This window comes from Cryptotermes secundus, unplaced genomic scaffold (assembly GCF_002891405.2).
Source record: "Cryptotermes secundus unplaced genomic scaffold, Csec_1.0 scaffold1054, whole genome shotgun sequence".
Lineage (NCBI taxonomy): Eukaryota > Metazoa > Arthropoda > Insecta > Blattodea > Kalotermitidae > Cryptotermes > Cryptotermes secundus.
Window position 1 is genome coordinate 892,355 of NW_019719379.1, and position 23,442 is coordinate 915,796.

General features: G+C 37.7%; 2 protein-coding genes across 6 annotated transcripts in view; both read right to left on the reverse strand.

The window, feature by feature from the left end:
• Positions 1-14,408, reverse strand: part of LOC111866117 (transmembrane protein 164) — a 24,275-nt gene extending 9,867 nt beyond the window's left edge. For 2 of the 5 annotated variants that reach the window (XM_023854743.2, XM_023854777.2), the window contains exons 1-4: positions 14,265-14,386; positions 10,032-10,385; positions 6,685-6,801; positions 2,253-2,331 (exon numbers count right to left, since the gene is read on the reverse strand). In XM_023854743.2, the coding sequence (XP_023710511.1) occupies positions 2,253-2,331; positions 6,685-6,801; positions 10,032-10,352 (517 nt within the window). In that variant the 5' untranslated portion in view covers positions 10,353-10,385; positions 14,265-14,386. The other 3 variants (XM_023854753.2, XM_023854762.2, XM_023854770.2) reach the window with 3 other exon arrangements.
• Positions 14,409-18,965: 4,557 nt separating this feature from the next.
• The window catches only part of LOC111866108 (hrp65 protein), a 68,968-nt gene continuing 64,491 nt past the window's right edge, over positions 18,966-23,442 (reverse strand). The window contains exons 11-12 of the mRNA XM_023854729.2: positions 21,671-21,725; positions 18,966-20,389 (exon numbers count right to left, since the gene is read on the reverse strand). Of these exons, the coding sequence (XP_023710497.1) occupies positions 21,699-21,725 (27 nt within the window). The 3' untranslated portion in view covers positions 18,966-20,389; positions 21,671-21,698. The remainder of the gene's footprint in view (positions 20,390-21,670; positions 21,726-23,442) is intronic.

A 23,442-nucleotide genomic window follows, 5' to 3' on the forward strand; every position in this document is an offset into this window, starting at 1 on the left:
TCTCATAGAAGAACAATGATGAATAAATAATTTTCGAGCAAAATTTAAATGGCCGGCTGAATATATTACCGCAGGAGCCGCGGCCGCGGAATTTAAATTACCACGTCAAAGGGTTAAAAATTAAAATGTACATTTCTTTTCTTTTCTCACACATCAATGTGGGAGGTGGCCATTTCTGAAAACTCAAGAGCTTTAAAATACTACATGATATGATATGATTACATGATATGGTTAATGAATGCTTCCCCATTTCAAGTATGTACTGACTTCTGACCCACAATGTATATTTAATTACCTCAATGCAATGTATAAGCTATTACAATTTCCTTGTTCATTCATTCATTCATCTATAATCTGTCAAGACGACAGGTCCACAGTCTCTTCCAAAACAGTTCCTCCACTTGACGCGATCTAGAGCTTTCTCCTTCAAATGAAAATATCCTCTTCTGTCCCCAAGGTCATCCAGCATCTNCCTTGTTCATGAACTATAAAAATATACATTGTTTGGTTTGAAAGCTAACAAAGAGGGTACATACGAGGGTTGGAACTTTAATAGTGGCAACTATTTATTTACAACTGATACAAAATAGATGCACGTTTCAAAGTTTTACTGGCCTTCAGTGTAGTCACCAGCATTGTGTACAACCCATTGCCAGCGATGCGGAAGTCGTAGGATATCTTTAGCAGCGCCTGTGGTGTTGATAGTTCGAATGGAGTGGTCCACTGCCTGAAGAATCTCTGGAACAGTTCTGAAGCGAATGCCACAAAGTGGTTCCTTCATCTTAGGAATCAAGTCAAAGTCACAATGGCTTAATTCTGGGGAGTATGGTGGATGGTACAGCACTTCCCAGCCCCATCAATCGAACAAATCAGCCACAGCTTGCGCTGCACATACAGCCGAGCATTGTCCTGCAAAATGATGGGTGGGTTCTGCAGAAAGTGTCGCCACTTCTTTCTCAAAGCTGGTCGGAGGTTGTGTTCCAAAAATGAACAGTAATACTGTGCACTGACAGTCTGCTGTCGGGGAACGGTATGCATTAGGATAACACCATCACAGTCATACATGAGAATCACCATAACTTTCACACTGCTGGGGTTTTGATGAACTTTCGATTTTTGTGGTGACTGTAATGACACCATTCGTTCTGTAAGGCAATGCAGATTCCCCTCCAAGCCTCTTGAAGACCTTGATGACACTGTCGTGCTGTACCGCCTCTGGCACATTCAATCTTTATCCAACTCCATTGTTTCTGTTTTGAAAACATCGTGACAACACTACATTAGACCACCAGCTAACATGAGGCTCTGTTCTTCTCATCACCTTGCATGCACGTGATGTGGGAAGGGAGAGTCCATTTGCTCTGAGGTAAGGTAGGTATGTAACTAATGTGTAGTATAAGCAACATTATTTGGTTCCGTTGCATGGCGTCTCTGCAACAGTGTTGCCACTATTAAAGTCCCAACCCTTGTAATTCCATTATGACAAATACAGAAAGGGTATAAGAAGACTAACCAGGCAAATAAGCAAGGAATATTTTATAGAATAACTACTAATTTCTACAATGGAATATAGTATTTCTAACAGCATAATATGATATGTACGTGCTTTGCACATACCCACCACACAAAATACCAGAAATTAAAAATTATTCTGAACATGTAATAAATTAGGATCACAAAATTTGCATGTTGTTTTGTTATAATTTTACTTACTTCTACATTTAAAAGAAACACTGAACAGAAAATGTGTTTGAGAGAAGTACAATCTGTATGACATTCAGTGTTGCCTAGCTTACACAACTGCAAGACTCTGGCCATACAGCTAATTCTCATATTCAGATGTGAATTCATTACTTCTGTATAAAACATAACAAATACAAGATAAATATTAAGATGCCTACTTTCCTTTCAAGGCTTAAATCAGTACAATGAGGACAGCAAGAAATTTAATACAACTGAGTTACCCACTTCCTTGCATAAGTTCCACTAGTATAGATTCTAACTGCATTACAAATTTAAAACTTGTGATATATTTAATAAAGGCTTCCATCTGAAGGAGAGCAACATGAAGACAGACATTAGGGTGACAAAGTGTCAATAATTTGTATGTATTTGGTATCATTTTAAACCCATCTCTGATTCTGAATTTGCATGATACTTTGCCATTTATATCATGGATAGCTGTCAGCTGACTGTTCATATAGACAGGCATGTTATGCAGGTACACAGATATGGTAGCAACATTTTCTTACCTCCCAACTGTAGTAAATAGTAAGGCACAATCACCATCATACTATGTTGAATCCAATATATAGATTTTTCAAAGGGAAACTGAAATTGTACAAAAAAAAAAGATCCATCAAATTCATAGTTCAAAGCACTGAATAATTTTACAATATGTATGTAACTCTTGTCAACCCTAAAGTAAACTGCTAAATATAAGAGGCAACTAATGATGGGGCAGAATGAAAGAGTCTGTGAAAGTATGATGTAATGAGGATTAAAAGATTTCCAACGTCTCCGGTACATAAGATTCTAATGTAACGACTCTCATGTAAAAGTTCAAAATATTAGGTACCATAAAGCTCATTTTCAAATGCAACCTCAGTCACTGTCATGTGATAAGACCAGCCTCTTTTGAATAACTATATATACAGTTTTGCAGAATTGGTTTTAAATTGGAACCCCCTCCCCCCACATTACTGTTGAAGAGCTGTGATGCTAACCAGTTCTTCAGGTCAGTAAACAGGTGGCAGTCACTCGAAGCGAGATCATGGGGTAAATATGGTGGTCAAACAACTCCCAGCTGAAATGCTCCAGCAGTGCTCGGGTCACAGCAGCTGTATACGGACGTGTATTGCAATGGATGAGCACTATACTGGATGTCAGCATTCCACGCCTTTTGCTCTGAATGGCTCTATACAGTTTTTAGTACTTCACAATATACAGTAAAACTTGGTTATAGCAACATCGGTTTCTGCGACATCTTGTCTATTGCGTCAAATATTCAATGGTACGAACTAATTCCTCATAAAGCAACTGTTTTTATACCTTGCTCAGTACGACATGCACAAATGCATCAACCTCGTATGTAACATCATTTTCATTCCTGAATTTCTCTGATATCGTGGGAAAGTTCAATGTGTCTGCCCACCCTCACTTTCTCTACTTGCTGACGTGACTGTCCTGGAAGAATACGACCGCAGGCTGCAAGAGGAGCGTGGGTTTTATGCGAAAACAAGGGTGTGGGGTGGGACTGCGTGAATAGTGCAAGAGGACGCGGCAGGTTGTTAACTGCATTCCTTTCCTAGAATCTCGTCTAACAGGACCTCACATTGTCTACTTACCCTATAGTGTTCCTGCCTAAACCCAGAGAAGTGCAGTAGCGAAAACATGGCAATGAAAAGGAAAGTTTTAAGCATTGAAGAGAAAGTTAAAGTGATTCGTGAAATATTGTGTGTATTGTCAGTGAAAAGCGCTGTAATGTCTTTGATATTACACATTTGGGCAATTCCACGTTAATGTTACGTTAGTCTGTACTTAACTATATATTTCACTAAAAAATGCAACATTTTAACTCGGTTTTTGGTAGAATTTTACGTGACTAACATAAGGCTACTGTGGAAGTTCCCATTTCGGTTACGACATTCATTTATAACGACACTATTTTTAGGTCCCTTTGATGATGTTATAACCAAGTTCTACTGTACTTCCAACCTTACTGAGGTCCCCTGTTGCATGAATTCCACCATCAGCACTCTAGACCACATAGAACCTTATTCAGGTCTGAGTATAAGTATGCATGTTGACAGCCTATATGAGAAGGCTATACAGGCAGTAAAGTCGCAGGCCACTTCATCAGCTTCTTCACCCAAGTTAATTTGGATTCTAGGTGAAATTAATTCAGACGCTAGGCTTTGAAAATGCTCAGAATTTGTCAACTGGGTCTGACATATTCCTAGTTCTAACATGATTAAGAAAGTGGAAAACGACTGGTAGGTGATGTGAGTTCAGAATGTCAGAGAGGGACACTGTGGTATTAAAATTCCGAACTCATTTACATGCAGTAAATTCAGTAGTTTTGCACATAAAGGGGTGGAAAATATGCTATTCCAAAATGGATGTTTAGCATTCAGATCTCCTGCCAGTAGTGATTCATGTCTAAAGCTTAAGAGCTCAAGGATTTCTGCATCATTCCAGGCGTGGTGTGGTGACTTATAGCCTGCTGCAAGTAGCACTTCACTATTACCAATCAGTATGCAGACCCTTAGGGATTCTGCTGAAGCAAGAGAAGGCACATCTACATGGTTATGAGGAATGCCATTTCTAACTGCAAGGCAGTTCTGTCCTTTCCTCCTGGGAAACAATCAGTCTGATAAAAGTGATAATTTGAAATAAAGAACCCCTCATGGGGTTTTGTATCTGTCTCTGTGGGCAATCAGTCCAATAAAAATGATAATCTGAAGTAAAGAACCCATCATGGGGTTTGAGATGTGTCTCTGAGGGCAGAGCCACATCTATATGTAAGTCTTGCAGCTGTTTATTGAGCTCACTGTGATGCCTCCAAGTACCATTTGCATTAAATGCTATAAAGTTGAGCTGCCTATGAACTCTAGCCACCATTTTATTTGATTAAGTTAGGTACAATTTTTGTAATGATCATTATTTTGTCTTTTTCTGATACTACTTGACTGGGCACTGTCATGAACTGTTGGACTGCAGTGGCGACTTTTAACATGTCACTCTTGGGCAAAAGGGAAGCTTGCACTGACACACCTGTTTTCTAAATTTCCTGTTGTGGCAGATGTTGCTGCATGGGGACTGCATGCTTTCCCCATTTGTCTGTGGTGTTTGTGGTTGCAGGTGTTCCATGTCTTGAAGCATTGCAGCTGTGTAGGATCACTCTGGTGAGGTGAACTTTGAGCAGAACGTCCTCCCAGAGGATCCTCTGGGAGCTCATTGTGCTCTTCTCCTTTGCAGTTCTCCTTTTGCTGACTGCAACCTCGGTATGATGCTGGGTGAAATTCATCTCCTTCTCCTAGGGTACAACTGCAGTAGCTTGGCATGAATTCTATATTTCTTTTCGCACCACAAACAATGAGGGGGTTACTTGCAGTTGGCCCAGACATGGCCAAAGTTTTGGCAGTTGTAGAACTGCATAAGACCAGTCTGAGCTCTGTATAAATATACCTTGATGATAATATGGTTAGGGCTATTCAGCTTCAATATTTCGCGAGATTTTATGTTTCTTGTTAAGGTAACAAGAAATAGTGGGAGGGGTTCCATCTGGGTTTGTCCGCTGGGTGCTGTTCGAGTGGCTGTCATTTGTATCAAGATTATGTTGAATCTTAAGTTCTCAAGGGTGCCGGATATATCTTCTGCTGGCATGTCTGGGGGAAGGTGACTGCCTTTATAGGCTTTCTGGAATTTGGGGAGAAGGCAAAATAGTGAAGATTATTTTTCTCCAGATAGGATTTCATGACTGAATAGTCCACTTCTTTTGTTATGATACAGGTTCCATGTCATGTATTTCAGAACTCACACTCTCCTTTGACATGGTCTTTTAAATTGCTTTGTCAGTAGTCCCTGTGTCCATGTCAGTAGTTCTCAGAGGTGCAAAGAAGTTGCGAGTTAACACTGCTTTCGGAGGCAGCCTAACAGCTGTAGATGTTAGCACTGGTTTAGTCGACTTCTTGGCTGTGTGCCATGTATTATTAGAGATGTGCCTCTTGCTTCTCTTTACTTCATGGAAGTTGTTGTGGGCTGTTGATTCCACTGAAGTTTTCCTCACTACACCACTCTGTCCTGCCTGTGAACTCACCTTCAGGACTGCTTCATTCAGTGTTACTGATACGTGCTGTAACAAGTACTAAAAAGTGGCAAACTTTACCAACACCACATTTGCCAAACAGGAGCTGGTCATGAACACACCATGTAAAGTGAAATCTGTAAAAACCACTCTGTCCAACACACGTTTTGTTCAAATACTAAATCCAATCTAGACCTGGTGTAGGCGAGCTACTGTATGACTGCCACAGTTCTCGTCCTCTCACTCGACTAACTTTCCCCACTGGTCCGAGCTGCAGAGCCTCAGTGCAGACCACATAGAAAACACAGCTTCCAGCATTTCCTCTCTGTTGTGTTGATTCACTTCTGCAGAAACGTGTTTAGCACACCACTGCCTAGCAATGACCACCTCTTCTTGTCAAATTATTCTGGCTTTCAGCCATCATGTCATAATATTACATATATGCTTATAAATTAACACACCCTCTACTTACATGATACATCAGATTTGCAAGGGTGATCGTGTAACTCGATGTGACGTAACTCAAAATTTGTTATTCCTTTGGATTCAGTGCCCTTAACTTTTACTGAGAAACATTAACACCATTCACTTTAGCAGCTAATGAATCCTAATTTTCTTGTTTTAGACAAATAATTTCTTTATTTTTAGTCTTCAATAAATTATAAAATAAAGGCTCTGTCTTAACCAAAAATTTGCTGAAGCTGAAATTACTGAAGTGGTGGAATAAGTGTTTGCAGAAATGAGTATACAAACATATTGTAAACAGCTATTAATGCGCCAAACCTATATGGCAGCACCAAAATTCTTTTCTCCACTATCTGCGCAAAATTTCTACCAATGTGGCATTATCTTTATAGTCCAGCAAGTGTACTTACCACACGAGTTTCCGTCCAAGGAAAGGCGCATGCCAAGACTGCACCATTCAAGAAATTCAACTGAAGTCTATATATTATGGTGACTAATTTGCTTGGTTGTGCAGCCAACAAATATATCTGTAATAAAATAATATATATGTTCATAGAAGATAAATATTACTTCTGTAGTTTCTGTAGTTAATAAAAGATGATTGGGTAGTATCTGTGACTAAACCTTTCAAGTGACACAAGTACAAATACTGAAGTTCTGACACATCAGTGTTGTGGTAATGCAGCTAAATCATATTTATGAGGTGCTCAGTGCAAATCTTGCTTGGGACACAACCTATCCTGATGAAGTTCTTCGTGGTTTTCCTCATGTTCTCCAGCTAAATATTGGGACTACCTCGATGACACCACAACTACTTATACAGCACCCACTTACCACCCTGCCATTCAGTGACACGTAGTGCAGCTACTGATAGAGTTGTAAAATAACATAAGCACAAGAAAGGGAACACATACACACACTCACAATCTGAAGCCGATGCAGTATGCATGCAGTGAATTATAAACTCGACAAAGAAGAAATGACCTAAAAAATAAGCCGAGTAACATCACAGTGAACCAAGACAACCAAAGAAGTAAATAAGGACATCAGTTCTCTTAAATAAAATTCTTTTCAGCTTCCAATCATAAACCAAGAAACAAGGATGAAACTTCCTGAAGTCTTAACTTTTATTATGCCTTTCCATGCCACTCAAAAGGTGGCATCAATGTAATATTACAGTGCCTTCAAAGGTAATACTGTTTCCACAGTATTCCTGCAAGATAGCTATGGATTACATGATGACCATGAATTATAGTCATTTCAAGGCATAGACAAGCATTCAACTATTTTATCAATGTAAAGCTTCATTAGTGTACTGACAAAAATCATGCCACCAAAGCCTATCATTGCCGGTCACGGTAGCTGAGCGGTCTAAGGCATGCACTGTCTTCGCTCGCTCAGAAGCCGAGATTGTGGGTACGAACCACACTAAGGGCATGGATGTTTGTGTGCATTTTTCTGTGTTTGTGTACAGGTAGAGGCCTTGCGACGAGCTGATCACTCGCCCAAGGAGTCCTACCATATGTGTAAGATCTAGAAAAACCAAAGTGAACGGAGTTCATGGAGGTAGGCCTAGGCCCACTGGGGCTGTAGTGCCAAGGGAAAAAAAAAAGCCTATCATTAGCCTGTTGAATGCAACCAACACATTTACACTCTAATTCTCTAATATAACTAAGTAACTTCATGAGCTGAGCCCTTCTTGAGAAGCCACCAGTTATGCAGCTACTCAACAACTTCCCAACATTTTATGGAACTCGAAGGTTCATTACTGCATTCACAACAGCCCTGGTCTTTATCCTGAGTCACATCAATCCTGTTCACACCACCCTACTGCATCTCTCTAAAATCCATCTTAATATTATTCTCCCACCTACCTCTAGGTCTTCCTAGTTGCCGCTTTCCTTCTGACTTTCCCACCAAAACCCTATATGCATTCACTTTCGCCCCATGGGTGATACAAGTCACGCCTACCTCATCCTCCTTGACTGGATAATTCTAATCATACTTGGTGCACAATACAAGTAATGAACCTCCTCATTATGCATTTTGGATTGACTCAAATATCACAACAACAGGGGGCAACCTTAGTGCTCACTAATATTCAAACACCCAACTCTCCTATGTGACTCCAAAATGACTATAGAAAGAAAACATGAAATCATTAGTACATCACGAACACGAGCATCGGTTTCAGTAAAAAGCTACAAAGTATAAAGCATAAAGTAGTACGAAGTCCCACACCAGCACATCGGCACACAATCATACAACATTTTCGCAACACCTAAGAACACCAGCTAGCAAAAAATTAATACAGCACCACTACATTATGATTGCATTTAAGCATCATGTAGCATAAACACCCAAAATTGACAAAGGTGCTAAGAACTTTTTAACTCCTATAATCTATATATTCTGGAAGAAATTATTTATAACTTAAATTTTAAATCATAACTATTTGTATTAAGTTTCATTATAACAGTGTAATGTAGACTTTCTTTATTAGCCTGTCACAACACAACAATATGAAGGTCAAGGCTAAAATTAGCTTGGCCACATGTTTCGGCTATTATAGTCATCATCAGGCAAACACATCATTAGCATGATCACATACTACTGAACTGTTTTTGCCTGATGATGACTTCAATAGCCAAAACATGTGGCCAAGCTAATTTTAGCCTTGACCTTCATATTGTTGTGTTGTGACAAACTCTAATGAAGAAATTGTATATAATAATATAACAGGATGCATGAAATGAAAACTGTAATGTAGATTTATGGTCCACCTACAAATAAGTATTCACCCATAACAGACACCTGTTGCATAATATGGATCCATATTGGGACAACTAATTTTGATAACTTAGGTTACAGATCTTAGAAGGTGCCTGATGATGACATGAATCATAGGTCAAAATATTTAGCATGGGATCCATGCTTACATTAAATAAATAAGATACATATCGACATCTGTTTTTGTCTTCAGCTGAAGATATTCCAGTTTACTGTTATGTTGACAGTTATAACTCAAATAAAATATTAGACACATAAGGGGATGCAAGCACCAATACTATTTTTTACACATGCCTCTTATTCAAGTTCTATCCCTGCATGGTATAAAATCTTTACATAATGCATGTCTATTACAGCACACACAGACAATACCAACGATGTTAAGGAAAATGTAGTCCACAACTGTATATGTGGTTTGCCCTGCTTGGCACCTGCTTCTGCTGGGTTCTTGCTTGGCTCAAGTCTTTGACCTGAAAAAGGTGGTGATATTTTCCTCCGAAACATCAGGCTTTCTCTGAGCTACACAGAATTACATAGGGGCACACAATAGCGTAGTTGGTTGAGGCACTATGCTACAAGCCGGAAGGTTGCAGGTTCAAGTCCCAATGAGATCATTGGATTTTTCAACTGACCTAATCCTTCCAGCTGTACTATGACCCTGGGGTTGAGTCAGTCTCTAACAGAAATAAGTAACAGGTATCTTCCTGGGAGGTAAAGGGCGGCCGTTGCGTAAGGCTAACAACCTTACCGCCATCTGTGAGCCGATTGTGTAGAAAATGCAGGAGCCTCAATGTCTCACAACCCTATGGCCCTCCACAGCCTGTTACAGGGATACCTTTACCCTTTTACACAGAATTACAACCCAGGAAACTGTGGTCTTAAAAATCGTTACTCTTTCTTCTACACTGCTATATTTAAAGTGCTTGCAGAGAGGAGTGGGATAGAAAGTAGAACTGATGATACTTGCCTGTAAAGCAGTTGTTATGTGGCAGGGATTGAATAAATATATCACAGTTCTTGATGCAAATTTGAAACCTATTTCCATCCCCCACATGAGGGATATGACAACCAATAGCACCCTCTTCCCAGTATCATTTTTCTGGCCACAGCTGCAGATCTGTGGTATGAGAGACAGGTTTCTATAGCCCCATAGAATACATATCACAGCAAAGGCCAATGTTATGCCTGTCTCAGTTATTCTTCTTGACAAAGAGAGAAATGAAGCACATTCTGGGCCACCATTACCAGGCAATGATGCATTCACTCCACTGTATGCCCACTCAAACATTGCACAGTAGTTGCAAAAATCAAAGTGAGTTATCTGAAACAAAATTAAGCACATTAGAATATTTAAGCAGTAAATGATTTGTAACGAGGAGGTCAAACACTACATATTTTTGTCAAATTGGATACTGCGCAGAGAAACACTGAAATACTGATGTAAATAAGGACATGTGGTCAAAACATCCTGTTTCTTAACATAAATATCTTAGTCTCTTTATTGAACTTTATGTAATGTCCTTGTACTGACTTAAACACCAAGCCATGAAGATGCATGTAGAAGTGGAGGTATGGCTCCATGCATTTACACCCACAATATTAGATGGTGTGGTCAGTCAGCATAACATCTGGCTGATTTACCATGAGGAAAAGGGACCCCTGGTACCCTCTAATTAGGAGGCTGAATGGGCACCAGACATGATCTTGGACCTGTGAAGGGAGGGAACCTGACCCTCAACATGGGTGATAGAGGGGGAGAGGGGTCAAGCCAGCCATCTACCCCCTACCCCCACTTGATTACTGGAAGAATATGAAATCTGAAAACATCACAGCCAAAAATAAAAATCATTTTTAAAACCCGTTATTCTCCTACTGTTAATACCCTAAGGCAATATATAAAAATTGTCTTAACAGCTTAAACACAAGTTTGGAAGCAAATTTTCTGGTTGCTCCCCATTTGAAAAAAAATCATGGTGGAAATTGTCATAACCAATAGAAAAGAAAAAACAGTACAAACATACACAGAGTCAAGCAACACTACACAATATTGTAACAGTTTATACATACCAGCTTCATTTTAAAATACTGCATTTCTTATAAGCAAACAGCAATGAGAAACTTTTACTTGCAAGTTGATTACCACAACTCGATACAGTAAGTGACTTTCATTACAATGTACAGTAATACAAAAAGAAATACTGCCACGTACCAACATTCATTCTACCATATATTTAGGCCAAGTCACTGACCACCAATATTAACTCACCTGTAGCAACTGGGCAGTCATGCATGGGGAGCCTTGAACATATACATGCAAGCAAATTCACACATACGCATAAGAGCACATATGTACATGCCTCTACATACACACACAGTTAAAAGGACTGCTCTGCTAAGTTAGAAGGGCAAAGCTAACCTACTGTCATATTCTTGGACACACAAGCTCTAAAATATACAACTGGCATCCTTGCTGCACTATGTCTTGTATACAAGGGCTTCAAAAAGAAGTAACTTGAAGCAGAAGAAGAAAACACAACAGAAGCAATATAATTTTAATTACATATGAGAGGTGTTATATTTAAAAGAAAATTCTCCAAACTTGCCACTTGATACAACTTCTTTCCAGTAACATACCAACACACTACTGCACAGGTCTAATAGGAGATTCTGCCTATACTTGATAAATGTTTTCAGGAAAGACACTGTACTCAACTGCTATTACATTATTTGCTGAAAATGGTGCATTCCATAATCCAAGCACATTCCCAAGTGCACAGCTGGGAAAAGTTATAACATGAGCCATACCATAAAATAAATACACTCCTGCAGTGACAAGAAATGCACAATTCACTTCCATGAATCCATGAATGTCAATTCTTGTGGCCAGTCAGCTTTGAGAATTTTTTGTGTTTGCAGTGCCCAACCACAGTAAGTTAACTGAAAATTGACTGTCAGCACTTTAAACAGAACAACACAAGAAAACATCACAAAATATTCATTTCTGACTATGGGCTGTTTTTGAAGAACAAATAATCAGTTCACGTTCATGTTCCTTGGAGGTATGCTGAGATTATCACCTGCAGTTAAACTTGAACTGAAAATCTGCATAAATAATCCATATATCACACAGCAAACAATCGCAGATGGTAAACTTCACCACATCACGGAATTTCTTACATCAGTGCAAAACATGTTTCAATCAGAAAGACACTATATTCGAAGTTACTGTAATATCTGGTAAATTAAAGTTGTTTTGCTACAGACATTTATCAATCATACACAGGTCCTACAATTAATCCATGTGGTAGGATGTTAAACTGGAAAGAGGCTGCCTGCTAGCCACCATCATGCTCTGGGAACTGGCATTAGTAACACCCCAAAGAAATGTTTCATAGTTTGCAATCTATTTATCTCCAGTTTCTCCACTGCTTTCATAGAAGTAGCAACCATATCATTAAAATAATGAACCACTGTCAAATACAAGAGAATTATTGATCAAGTGGCCAATGTGGTATGTTCTAGTGAGATAATTACTGGGCCAATCGACAACCACAGTCCTTCCAATAGACAGGGCAGCAAATTCAATAGACAATAAAATATCAACTCAATTCATATCCTTAACCAAAACAAGAACAGCTCATCTAACTAGACAAATAAGACAGTACAGGGGACCCTGCTCCCAAAAAAATTGGTACAAACGTCCTGAAAAACTTCTGAAGATGTATTTACACAGACTAAACTCCTTAGTGGTTCATAACTAGCATGCACAAATAAACGTCTACGATTCCACCAGTTTTAACACATTAAAAATAACAAGAAAGAACAATCTTACCTCAAGGTGATCTGTCTGGTATATCAATTTCAAATTATCTCATTAAATAATTAAAAAATGATAAGTATAAAGCACTGAAGGTTTTGTAGCAATAAATATATTTACATAACAGGAGACGGCCGACACCATGAGTTACGATCTGTACAAACGCGCTGATTTCATGTATTCTGATACTACACATTTCGCATAACCAACTGCGACATGACCTTCAATTCTTGATATGTTAAACTGAAACATCTGATTGTAATAGCTCCTTACCAAGCAGTGGCTTCTATAAATGTCACATACTACAAAGAAATGTCAAATGGCAAGAACGATGGTTATTAGTTATTAGTCAAAAGGACATTCAAACTGTATTTAAAATCCAAAAAAAAATGTTTAAGACTGATCAAAAGAGTCAATAACAGGATATGTAGAGAATTTTTTGGTGAATTTAAAATTTTAACCTTAACTTCATTGTATATCTTTGAGACGTTGTGTTTTTTAAGGAAAAATAGGATATATAACATCTCGTATTCAGATGTGCACGGTTATAACACAGTACATAAGCAGAATTTGTATGTCCAACCATGAAACACCTCACGTTGTAAAAGGAGTGTGATTAACATGGGAATAAGATTGTATAATAACTTGCCCTCTCAAATAAGAAGTATTCAAGAGTTCAAGGTTTTTAAGCGTCAATTAAAGGATTACTTGTTGTGCAAAGCTTTTTATTCCCTTCAAGAATATTTTTACAAGAATTAGCTTAATAATAGAACAAAGATACTTAGGTAATTTATTTTAGATATTGCATGTAATTTATAGTTTAGCTTTTGTTGCCTTATTATACTCATCCACTGTTTTATCATATTTAAAGGATTTATTATGTTATTTTTCTATGGTTTTTTATATTATTAGTCATTTGATGTGATGTTTAATCTCATATATTTTTTTATAAAACTGACTTGTCCAATTGTACATAATGTAACAGTTATGGATGTTAAATAAATAAATCAATCAATCAATAGTAAACTTTCAACATGAACAGCTATGCGACTGCTGTAGTAAGTTTAAAAACGGCAGGCTTGTGGGCCAACTTGAATTTGGAACCGGCTTTTGGTAAATGTACGTGCAAGTCGAACTACAAAAGAACACTACATACAACTCTGCAAAATAATGCAATGCTACGCTATAGTATAGTAAATGCTCTCTATTGTTCAATACCCAGACCTCGAAAATTTAACAAAACTCGAACTTAGACTAAGTGTCAATACTCTTCCCCAAGAGCCATTAATACAACTTCATTGTAGTAGGACTCGTTTCCATGAAGTATGGGAATTAATGTCGGGAACTACACACACATAATGAAAAACAAATTCAAATATTTACCAAGTTGTGAAGTGTTGGGAAAAGTTAATCCAAAGGTATTTACATTTAACTAATTTCTTTTGATTAAAAAGGAATTTCCGATAATTCACATTGACGGTGCACAATCACATCACTAGATGCCATTACTTACTTCGTACCTGCCACCGGTTATAACACCGCATACCCACATTACCAACAAGCACATGTGCTAATTCAGCGCCATTTGTTGGAGAAAGTGTCGTGAATTGTACGCTGCCACCTATGCAAGTGACCATACACTAGCAAAACCACTCAATTGCAGCGTTCTGAAGAAAGCGAGCGGTCGGTAAAGAAGACTTACTACTATTCAATATTCCAAATTCTCTAAACCTAATTTGTCAGTATTAAGCTCGTTTTGCGTAATGTGATACGAATTAGCCTGCATCATGGAATCACATTCATCTCTCCGCAAAAGCTGGGTCCTCAGCAAGTGTTCCTTTAAAAATAAGTGGGAGCACTAATTTCTGACTTCCCATAACATAACATAACATAACATAGCTATATGGTTTCACAGATCCTTTGTCCGGAAACCGGACTGGATATTGAACTCGTCACAGCCAAACTGACATTGCAATGTGCAACCTGGTCTAGACAATAAAATATTCAATAATTATAACATTGATAGGTACAACAGTATAGAAATCAGTCATCTTACAATTCTTTGCTAGAACATAGTCTTAGAAAACAGACTGTAACAATGCATAAAATTACCTACTTGCCATATATTCACCTACCGAATAAAATGCTTTTGAAGCCAGAAAATCCTTTAGTCTTTGTTTAAAAATATTAATATTGTCTTTCAAGATATATATGTTTTGTGGCAGGTTGTTAAATATTCTAATAGATGTAAAATGCACACCCTTCTGAATGGAAGATAATCTCACAGAAGAAACATGTAGCCTATTGTGCCATCTGGTACTTATTTGATGTATGTTATCGTTTGCTTGGTACATATTATAATTTTTAATTACAAACAATATCAGTGTATATATATATAAGCAGGGGACTGTAAGTATACCCAATTTCTTAAAGCCTTCCCTACATGAATCTCTAGGACCCAGCCTTAACAAAACTCTTATTGCTCTTTTTTGGGCCACAAATATGCTTTTCATTGATGAAGATGAGCCCCAGAAAATAATTCCGTAATTGAGTTGAGCCTGAACATGGGAAAAATAGACGATACGTAAAACTTGTCCATTCACAATGGGTTGCAATTTTCTAAGCATGTAAATTGCAATGCATAATTTTTTTATTAAAACTAATCGAATATTGTTTCCAATTGAGATGAGAGTCTAGGCACATACCCAGGAACTTAACATTTTCATCAATATTAAGATTTTGATCATTATATTCTATATGTAGTGGATAGTCTAAAGCCTTAGGAGTGGTAAATTTAATTACATGCTTTTTGTCCAGATTAAGCACTAGTTGGTTATTTTGAAACCATTCATGAATACGATTCATTATTAGATTTATTTAGATTTCCCATACTGAAATGTACCTGATAGTGGCATTATTGCTCCTTGAAAAATTTGCTGGGATCTGTGCAATGTCGTTCTCTTAGTTCTCATATTATGGATGGCATGCAGTTACCTCCAAGAGATTAATAACACACAAGACAAAACGATTTAGTTATTTCTTGCAAGGAAATACAACTCATGGCTAATCGGGCAGATCTAACATTAACATGCATGCTGTATGACAAAGTTATCAGTGGCCAGACATTTTTTTTTTCCTTGGCACTGCAGCCCCAGTTGGCCTAGGCCTACCTCCATCAACTTCTCCGTTCACTTTGGTTTTTCTAGATCTTACACAGTTGGTAGGACTCCTTGGGCGGGTGATCAGCTCATCGCAAGGCCTCTACTTGTACACAAACACAGAAAAACGCACACACACAAACTAAACATCCATGCCCTGAGTGGGATTCGAACCCACGATCACGGTTTCCAAGCGAGCGAAGACAGTACATGCCTTAGACTGCTCGGCTACCGTGACCGGCGGCCAGACATATACCTGTCCCAATTTGTAATCATGGAAAATGCTGAAAGGCAAAATTGTCAACATTGTGTAAGACACAAGAGAAGAAAAATATTTTAGACACGACTAAAAAATATCCCTTGAAGACCTTTATCCAGTGTTTCAGAATTTAATTATGAAATTGAAGCTTGCATGCAATCAAGATAGTTTCAACTCTTGAACACCTTTTGTGAACAAGCCTTCTATTGACCAGTTTGACTTCAGAGCAAGATTTGAGATTAATTAGTCATCTGTAGACCGACATAACTTCAGCAACCAAACTCCCTCAAGTATTAATTTTTTCCAACAGACGGCATATGAACATACAACTGTGAGCCGAAGTGTACAGCTGATTATACAGATCTCTAAAATCATAATATCAATAAATATTTCAGGAAATTCTTATTATAGCTCTCATTTCTTTTATTTATGACCAACATTGCCTTTGTAACCTCAAACAATGGAATAGTTTTCTTCACTTCAGGTTATGCTATGCATTGAAATGCACATTCTTTTAGTTTCTTATTTTGTAACACTGAACACTGATGACTATCTACTTTTGACTTTTAATATACTCATAGATCTTATTTAATTTGCTGTAACAAATATATAATGCTACCAAATCTGTGTATATGTATGTATGCATTTATTTACAAATATCTGGAGATGCCCTCAATACCTTTTAAGGAAGAGGGAGGAGGAACATGCTATTTCAGTTCCAGTTGCCACTGGAAATGGTATAATAGTATTAATCCTGGTTGTCTCAGAACAAGTAATGGTGATAAAGTAAACATTTCCTGAAAGAATCAATATTCCCAGAGCCCAGCTTGTAACTCCATGAACAGGTAAATTACATGATGGTCTATGAAGATATGTATATATTTGTCTTAGGAGACATCCTACTCTACCAGAAAAAAAATGTTAACAGCATAACAAATAATAACAGTTAAGGTGAATGACAAATGAGTATATGCACTCGTGATTCACGCTTTGGAACACAATTATAGAAACTGCAAAGCTACTAAAGGAAGATATAACTAGTACAAAAAGCAACTGCGAGGACTGTTATATCACTGGGATAAACAAGTGAATAGATGTGAGAATGACTTAGAGCGAACTCAATTACATCTGGACACCACTGGCAACACAATTTAGTACAAAACCCTGAACTGGACCAAGGTCACTACACACATCAGAGAACTCCAACTCACTCCATAAGAAACTACTCACCAGCTTATTCCAGCTCAGAATATAATACTCTGTCCACGTACACCAAGAATAATAACTTGATTTGGCAGTTTTATCTACTTGCAGAAGATAAAAATTTTCTCTAGTAAAGATTCTCAGAACAGTGATGACTAGCACCCGGATTTCTATGACATGTCATATTTTTCCTAGGGTTTATTCCTATTTTTAAATGTAACTGTATACATTTCTAGTCATTCTCATTGAAATTATATCATTTTTGTTGTGCATACAAATGCATATTTTAGAGTTTTATTGGTTTTACAGCATATTTTGGCATAATTTTGAAATAAGGTCATATTTTTGTCATTTTACTATCAATTCTTTGATATAATGTAAAATTTTGGCTTCATAATATTTTGTACTACAAAATAAATTTCAGACTGGACTGTTGCTTAAATGTGGCATAGAGTTCAAGTGCATGATGTTCATATTAAAACCTATTTTTGACTGGACTGTACTTGCAGTTACAAAGGATACAAAATTTGTGGAATGCAGCATTTACCTGCATATACCCATTCCAATCTTTCTTGGATGGCTTAAAAGTATTCTATTTATATATGTGGAGGGCCTTCAAACACTTCAGTTTGACTTTACAATGCCTGGAATGAGTACATGTAGTTCAAGGAGCACAAAGTTGAGAACTTTTTTACAGGAGTCTGGTGAAAAAGTGTTTAGTACCGCTGGAGAGGTATTTTATTGCAAGTTGTGTGAGGTGAAAGTTATGGCAGAAAAGTCGTAATTCCTTCAGAATGTGAAACACAGCCATATGTGCTATTCCTAAACACAGTCATATGTGCTAATCCTGTCTCTCGGGCCAGCTCACGCAGCGTATGGCGTCAATCACTCTCCAGTAACGCGGAAAGAGCATACATTTCTTCTTCACTAACACTAGGACAACCTGGCCAATGCATGTCTGCCACATTTTGGCATCCCTCGTTGAAGGCTTTTACCCACCTTGTCACTAGAACAGCAGATTCCCCGCAGCCTCTTGAGGACCCTGATGACACTGTCATGCTGTACGGCCTCTGGTACATTCAATCTTTATCCAACTCCGTTGTTCCTGTTTCGAAAACATCGTGACAACACTACATTAGACCGCCAGCTAACACAAGGCTCTGTTCTTCTCGTCATTGCGCATGCACGTGATGTGGGAAGGGAGAGTCCATTTGCTCTGAGGTAAGGTAGGTATGTAACTAACATGTGGTACAAAAGACATTATTTGATTCCATTGCATGGCGTCTCTAGATCAGTGTTGTCACTATTAAAGTTCCAACCCTCATATTTATACACATACATATTTTCATATATTAGCAACCAAACACAAAATTTGGATCAATAATTGGATTTATTGAATGCTTGGGACTCATAACTACACATAATTACAACACTTACTAACCTACACTCTACAAATCACTACAGCACACACTAAGTCTTCTCAGTTTGTTATGTCTTCACTAGGCATTACTACATAGCAGATTCTAACAATGGGGATTCCTCTACTTATGTGCTCATGGGTTACCGTCAATAATGAGTGCTGACTCCTAACTCACAACTGTCTGTCTAGTAAACTGCTGCTCACCCTTGCCAGCACAGGCAGTCTTGATTTTGGGCCCTACAGGACCCGTGACTCATATTATTTTGTCTCACGACTCACTAATTTGCCCCATTGGTTGTTATACAGACATGGACCATGTAGAAAATCACTTCCAGCAGTGCTTCTCTTGTTGTGAGAACAACAGGAACATGCTGCAGGAACATGCGTATCAAGCCACAAGCTAGCAATGGCATCTCTTATGGTTCCACTACTCCAGCTTTCAGTTGTCATCTCACAATATACAAGCAAGAAGCTGCTGCAAATCCGATATTGTCCATGAGCAAAGATGTGTTTTCATGTCCATTAAAGCAGCGAAGACCAAACTTTTGGAATACAAGAGTAAAAATTTGTATCAATTCCAAAAATGTGGAATTTTCTTTATTGACAAGCAAAAACTTCTACAATGTCTGCAAAAAAAAATATGCCTGGCAGTGCTTTCAACAAGCATATGGCAGAAAAACAGAAGTGTGGTGCAGAGAACCAAACAAAGCAGCACAATAAGTCAAATGTTTCTGCTGGCAAGAGAATCTTCCCAGAGGACATCAAACCACCTGCACCAACATACAGTTGGTGTCAACACTACTATCCAATGGAGAAGAAGTCCAACAGCTGATTGTATCAGTCTCAAGAAATGTTGGAAATGGCCAGCACTGCCCCAAAAAGTTCTGGTTTACAGTTGGGCTGATGTAAAACAAAAAATTATCCACAAAAATTGTGAAGTAGAAGAGTTTTCAATCCTCCACCATGAAATAACTGAATGGTTTTGTTCAGTTTTAAAACGTCATCTCAACTTCACACTGTAGAACTCCCAATGTCTTATATTTGTCTGTATAATTATGTTTACATTTTCTTCATACTTTCAAAAGTACGCATAATATTGATATTTTCACTAATTTTCTCAATAAAGTACATAATAATTGGCAATGATTTCCAGGGCTGGCTACAAGATTATCAGCTTCTTGAGACAGAGAAACTGAGATGAAGACACAGTTTATCCACAAACTGAGACAGAGATGTGGTTCATCCTGGTTTTATGCCTTTGGCCTAGACAGGTGTTGGCTCTTCTCCTGTTGTACACCTCCAGGCCTCTATCCCTCATCCTCGGACAGTTCTGCCCAAGCGAAATCTCCATCAAACCCACAATGCGGTACCTTCAGCCATCATCACTGACTATGAACTAGAGGGCCATCCTTTGTCAAAATCACCATCACCTGGCAGTGAGATAATGTGCTGTGGTACAGCTGTACACCTTGACAAAAAAAGGAACAGTTTTATTTACTGTTGGAAGCAATGCTCATCACCAAGTTCATTTGCCCTTATAGATTAGGTGAAAAGTTATCTTTTTAGTGGCATGTGTCTTCCAGTTATGGAAAATACTGGGGGTTCTACATATTAAAAGCCTCTACCTCACTTCTGGTTTCTTATACAACACAATTTTGTAAATATCAGTGAATTTGATTTTTAAAAACAACTACAAAATATTATTTCCCAAAACTTGCCCATAGCTGGGTATGCAAATATAACTTTAATTCTTTCTTGCATCCTGTTGTGTATTTAATCAATATTAGAGTCAATTTTACCGACTACACAACACGTTTTTATTATTATTACACTACATGTTTTGACCTCAAGAGGTCATCCTCAGGTGTACGAACTGTATAATCACACGCAATCACATTCGTTTTTCCACTTATTCGACTCTGTATCTTATTCAGGCTTACGCCATCACGACAAGGATCTTAACAGATCCATCAGCATCAGGGGATGCAGAAGAACAGCAAGACCTCCAAAAAAGTGAAAGTGCAACCAATATAATAACGTTGAAGTTTAATTCATGAACTTTTAACCAGTGGTAGTAATTAAACTAGTTGAAGTGAACTGGACGCAGTGGTGAGCGTAAGTAGGAAGAGACTGAAAAACAAGTGAAAGTGAAAGTATAACCAGTGATCTCAGTCAAACTTCGATTCACGAAATTTTAAAAATTTTTAAATTTTAACTTTTAACATTTAGAATATTTTAACTTGTGTTTTATAAGAAGAGCTTGATATATCATTGAGCGTAAGCCTGAATAAGATACAGAGTCGAATAAGTGGAAAAACGAATGTGATTGCGTGTAATTATACAGTTGTTCGTACACATGAGGATGACCTCTTGAGGTCGAAACATGTAGTGTAATAATAATAAAAACGTGTTGTGTAGTCGGTAAAATTGACTCTAATATTGATGCAAATATAATCTGAAAAATTTTGGATACTAACATTTTTGATCCATACTATATAATACTAATTCCTTCCAAATTGCTTTGAAATTTGTGGCAGCATATTTCAAATTAAAACTAAAATTCCAAAGCACAGTTGCTCAAGAAATTCACAATTTTTATGGACCCTGAAGGTTCATTACTGTGTTCACAAGAGCATACCAACAGGCTTTTAACCCATGCCAAAGCAATCTAATTCATACCATCTCATTCTATTCCTTTATGATCCACTATTTTGTAATGAGACTTCAAATTATGTTCTAAAAAACTTACCAAAATGACTAGCAGCAAATATTCCCTCCTATGTGACTCCAGCAGTTATCAGTATCTGAAAAATTACACATAATTTTAGAATTAAAGCACAATATAACATCAATCACTGAAATTAAATAAGATGGAAACATGAGTCAATGCTGTCAATCTGCTGCTCTTTGCAGATTCAACTTGTCAACCATTTCACTCCCAACCAGCATCCCTCCAAATTCTGCTCAGATGAACTAAGTACAGTTGGACCTATGCATGCACAGCTGCCTCTCCATCAACACACAAGAAAGAAGCTTGCAATGAGAATGGATGGCCACCCACTGAAATCACTGATAAAAATGTAATGTTTTGTATGACATGGTAATCCTAAATATACAAGATCATGTTATCTAGTTGTCACCCCAGTATATCACATCGTCTTTGATGGAGGAAATGCTTAATATATAACATTCCATCTTCATTCTTGGGGGGGGGGGGAGTATGCAAAACTAAGCTGCAGACCAATGTCAACACATACTACGTTACATTCACATTAACAATGTTATAAGCTAGGTATTCTATACAGCTTTGTCTTCTGGGAGCCTCCAACATGCTACTTTCTTGTCTTACTCTTCAACACTGAAGATGGAGGCAACATGCTCCTCTGAAACATTTGGCTGCCTTTCAATGAACTATACAGCATTACATCCCAGGCGACAGAACTTTTCACAACCACTACTATCAGAATCTCAAATCCTACCAAGGCACCCTATTTTTTGCTTGCATCTCAAGCAGTGTTTTCTTAAATACAAAACACTGCAAATTCAAGCGATGTATTATGTAAATATATGACTCATACCATGGCAATGCAGTAACTGTTCAAAATTTGTGTGTTCATACATTAGAAGAACTAAAAGTCTGATTTATAATTCAGTAGTGGACAAGGATTTTTATACAGTCACTGCACAGTAATTTTGGGTGTACACCTGACTGTCTTTTAATTTTCACCTTCAGTTCCTTGAATATGCTCTCCAAATGCTGCTAGATAATTTCATGAAGTAGAACAAAATAAAATACTGTGTTCTTATAAGATGCAGAGATTTGTTTCTATCTTGTGTAATGATCAAAACAAAACTGAAGGGAAAAATGTGACAAACCAAAAAAATAAATGTATGCAGAGTTGTGGCATGAAAGTACAGAAATATGCAATTTACAAAAATTTTAATTTATGAACTCAAAAATCAAGGAAAAAACAGATGAATGCTGCTTCATTGCTGGAAACACATATGCTGCAGTTCAGGAATACTGCCAACAAATTAAAAAAGGCACGACTCTTTTCCAATGTTCACTGATATTTATGATAAAGTGGTTCAATTCGCCAGTGTTTCTTTTCTACCTGCATGTCCTGGAAGATGAAATGTGGTTGAGGAAAAAACAATATTCAAATGGAACAAGGCAATTCTTGTTCTGGAAATGATTCTGCAATGAAGGTCTGTAATCACTGTCACATCCTCATAATGGAGCCTTAACTCTGACATTTGAATTCTTTGGTTTAAGGGTTTTGTATACTCAGGATGAGACCAAAATTACATGCAGCTTTCATCTATGCTCAGATGTGATCATGGAGAAATGAAAACTGATGTCAAGGTTTTGCAAAATTAACTGCCCTGCCCTTTAGACATTTCTCTGATAGCATGATTGTGCAATACCTATGGCGTTACACAATACCAAAACATTTCAGTCTCTTAACCATCAGAATTCTGACAGATGAATTCACATATCTGGAGATTTAAACACCGTGA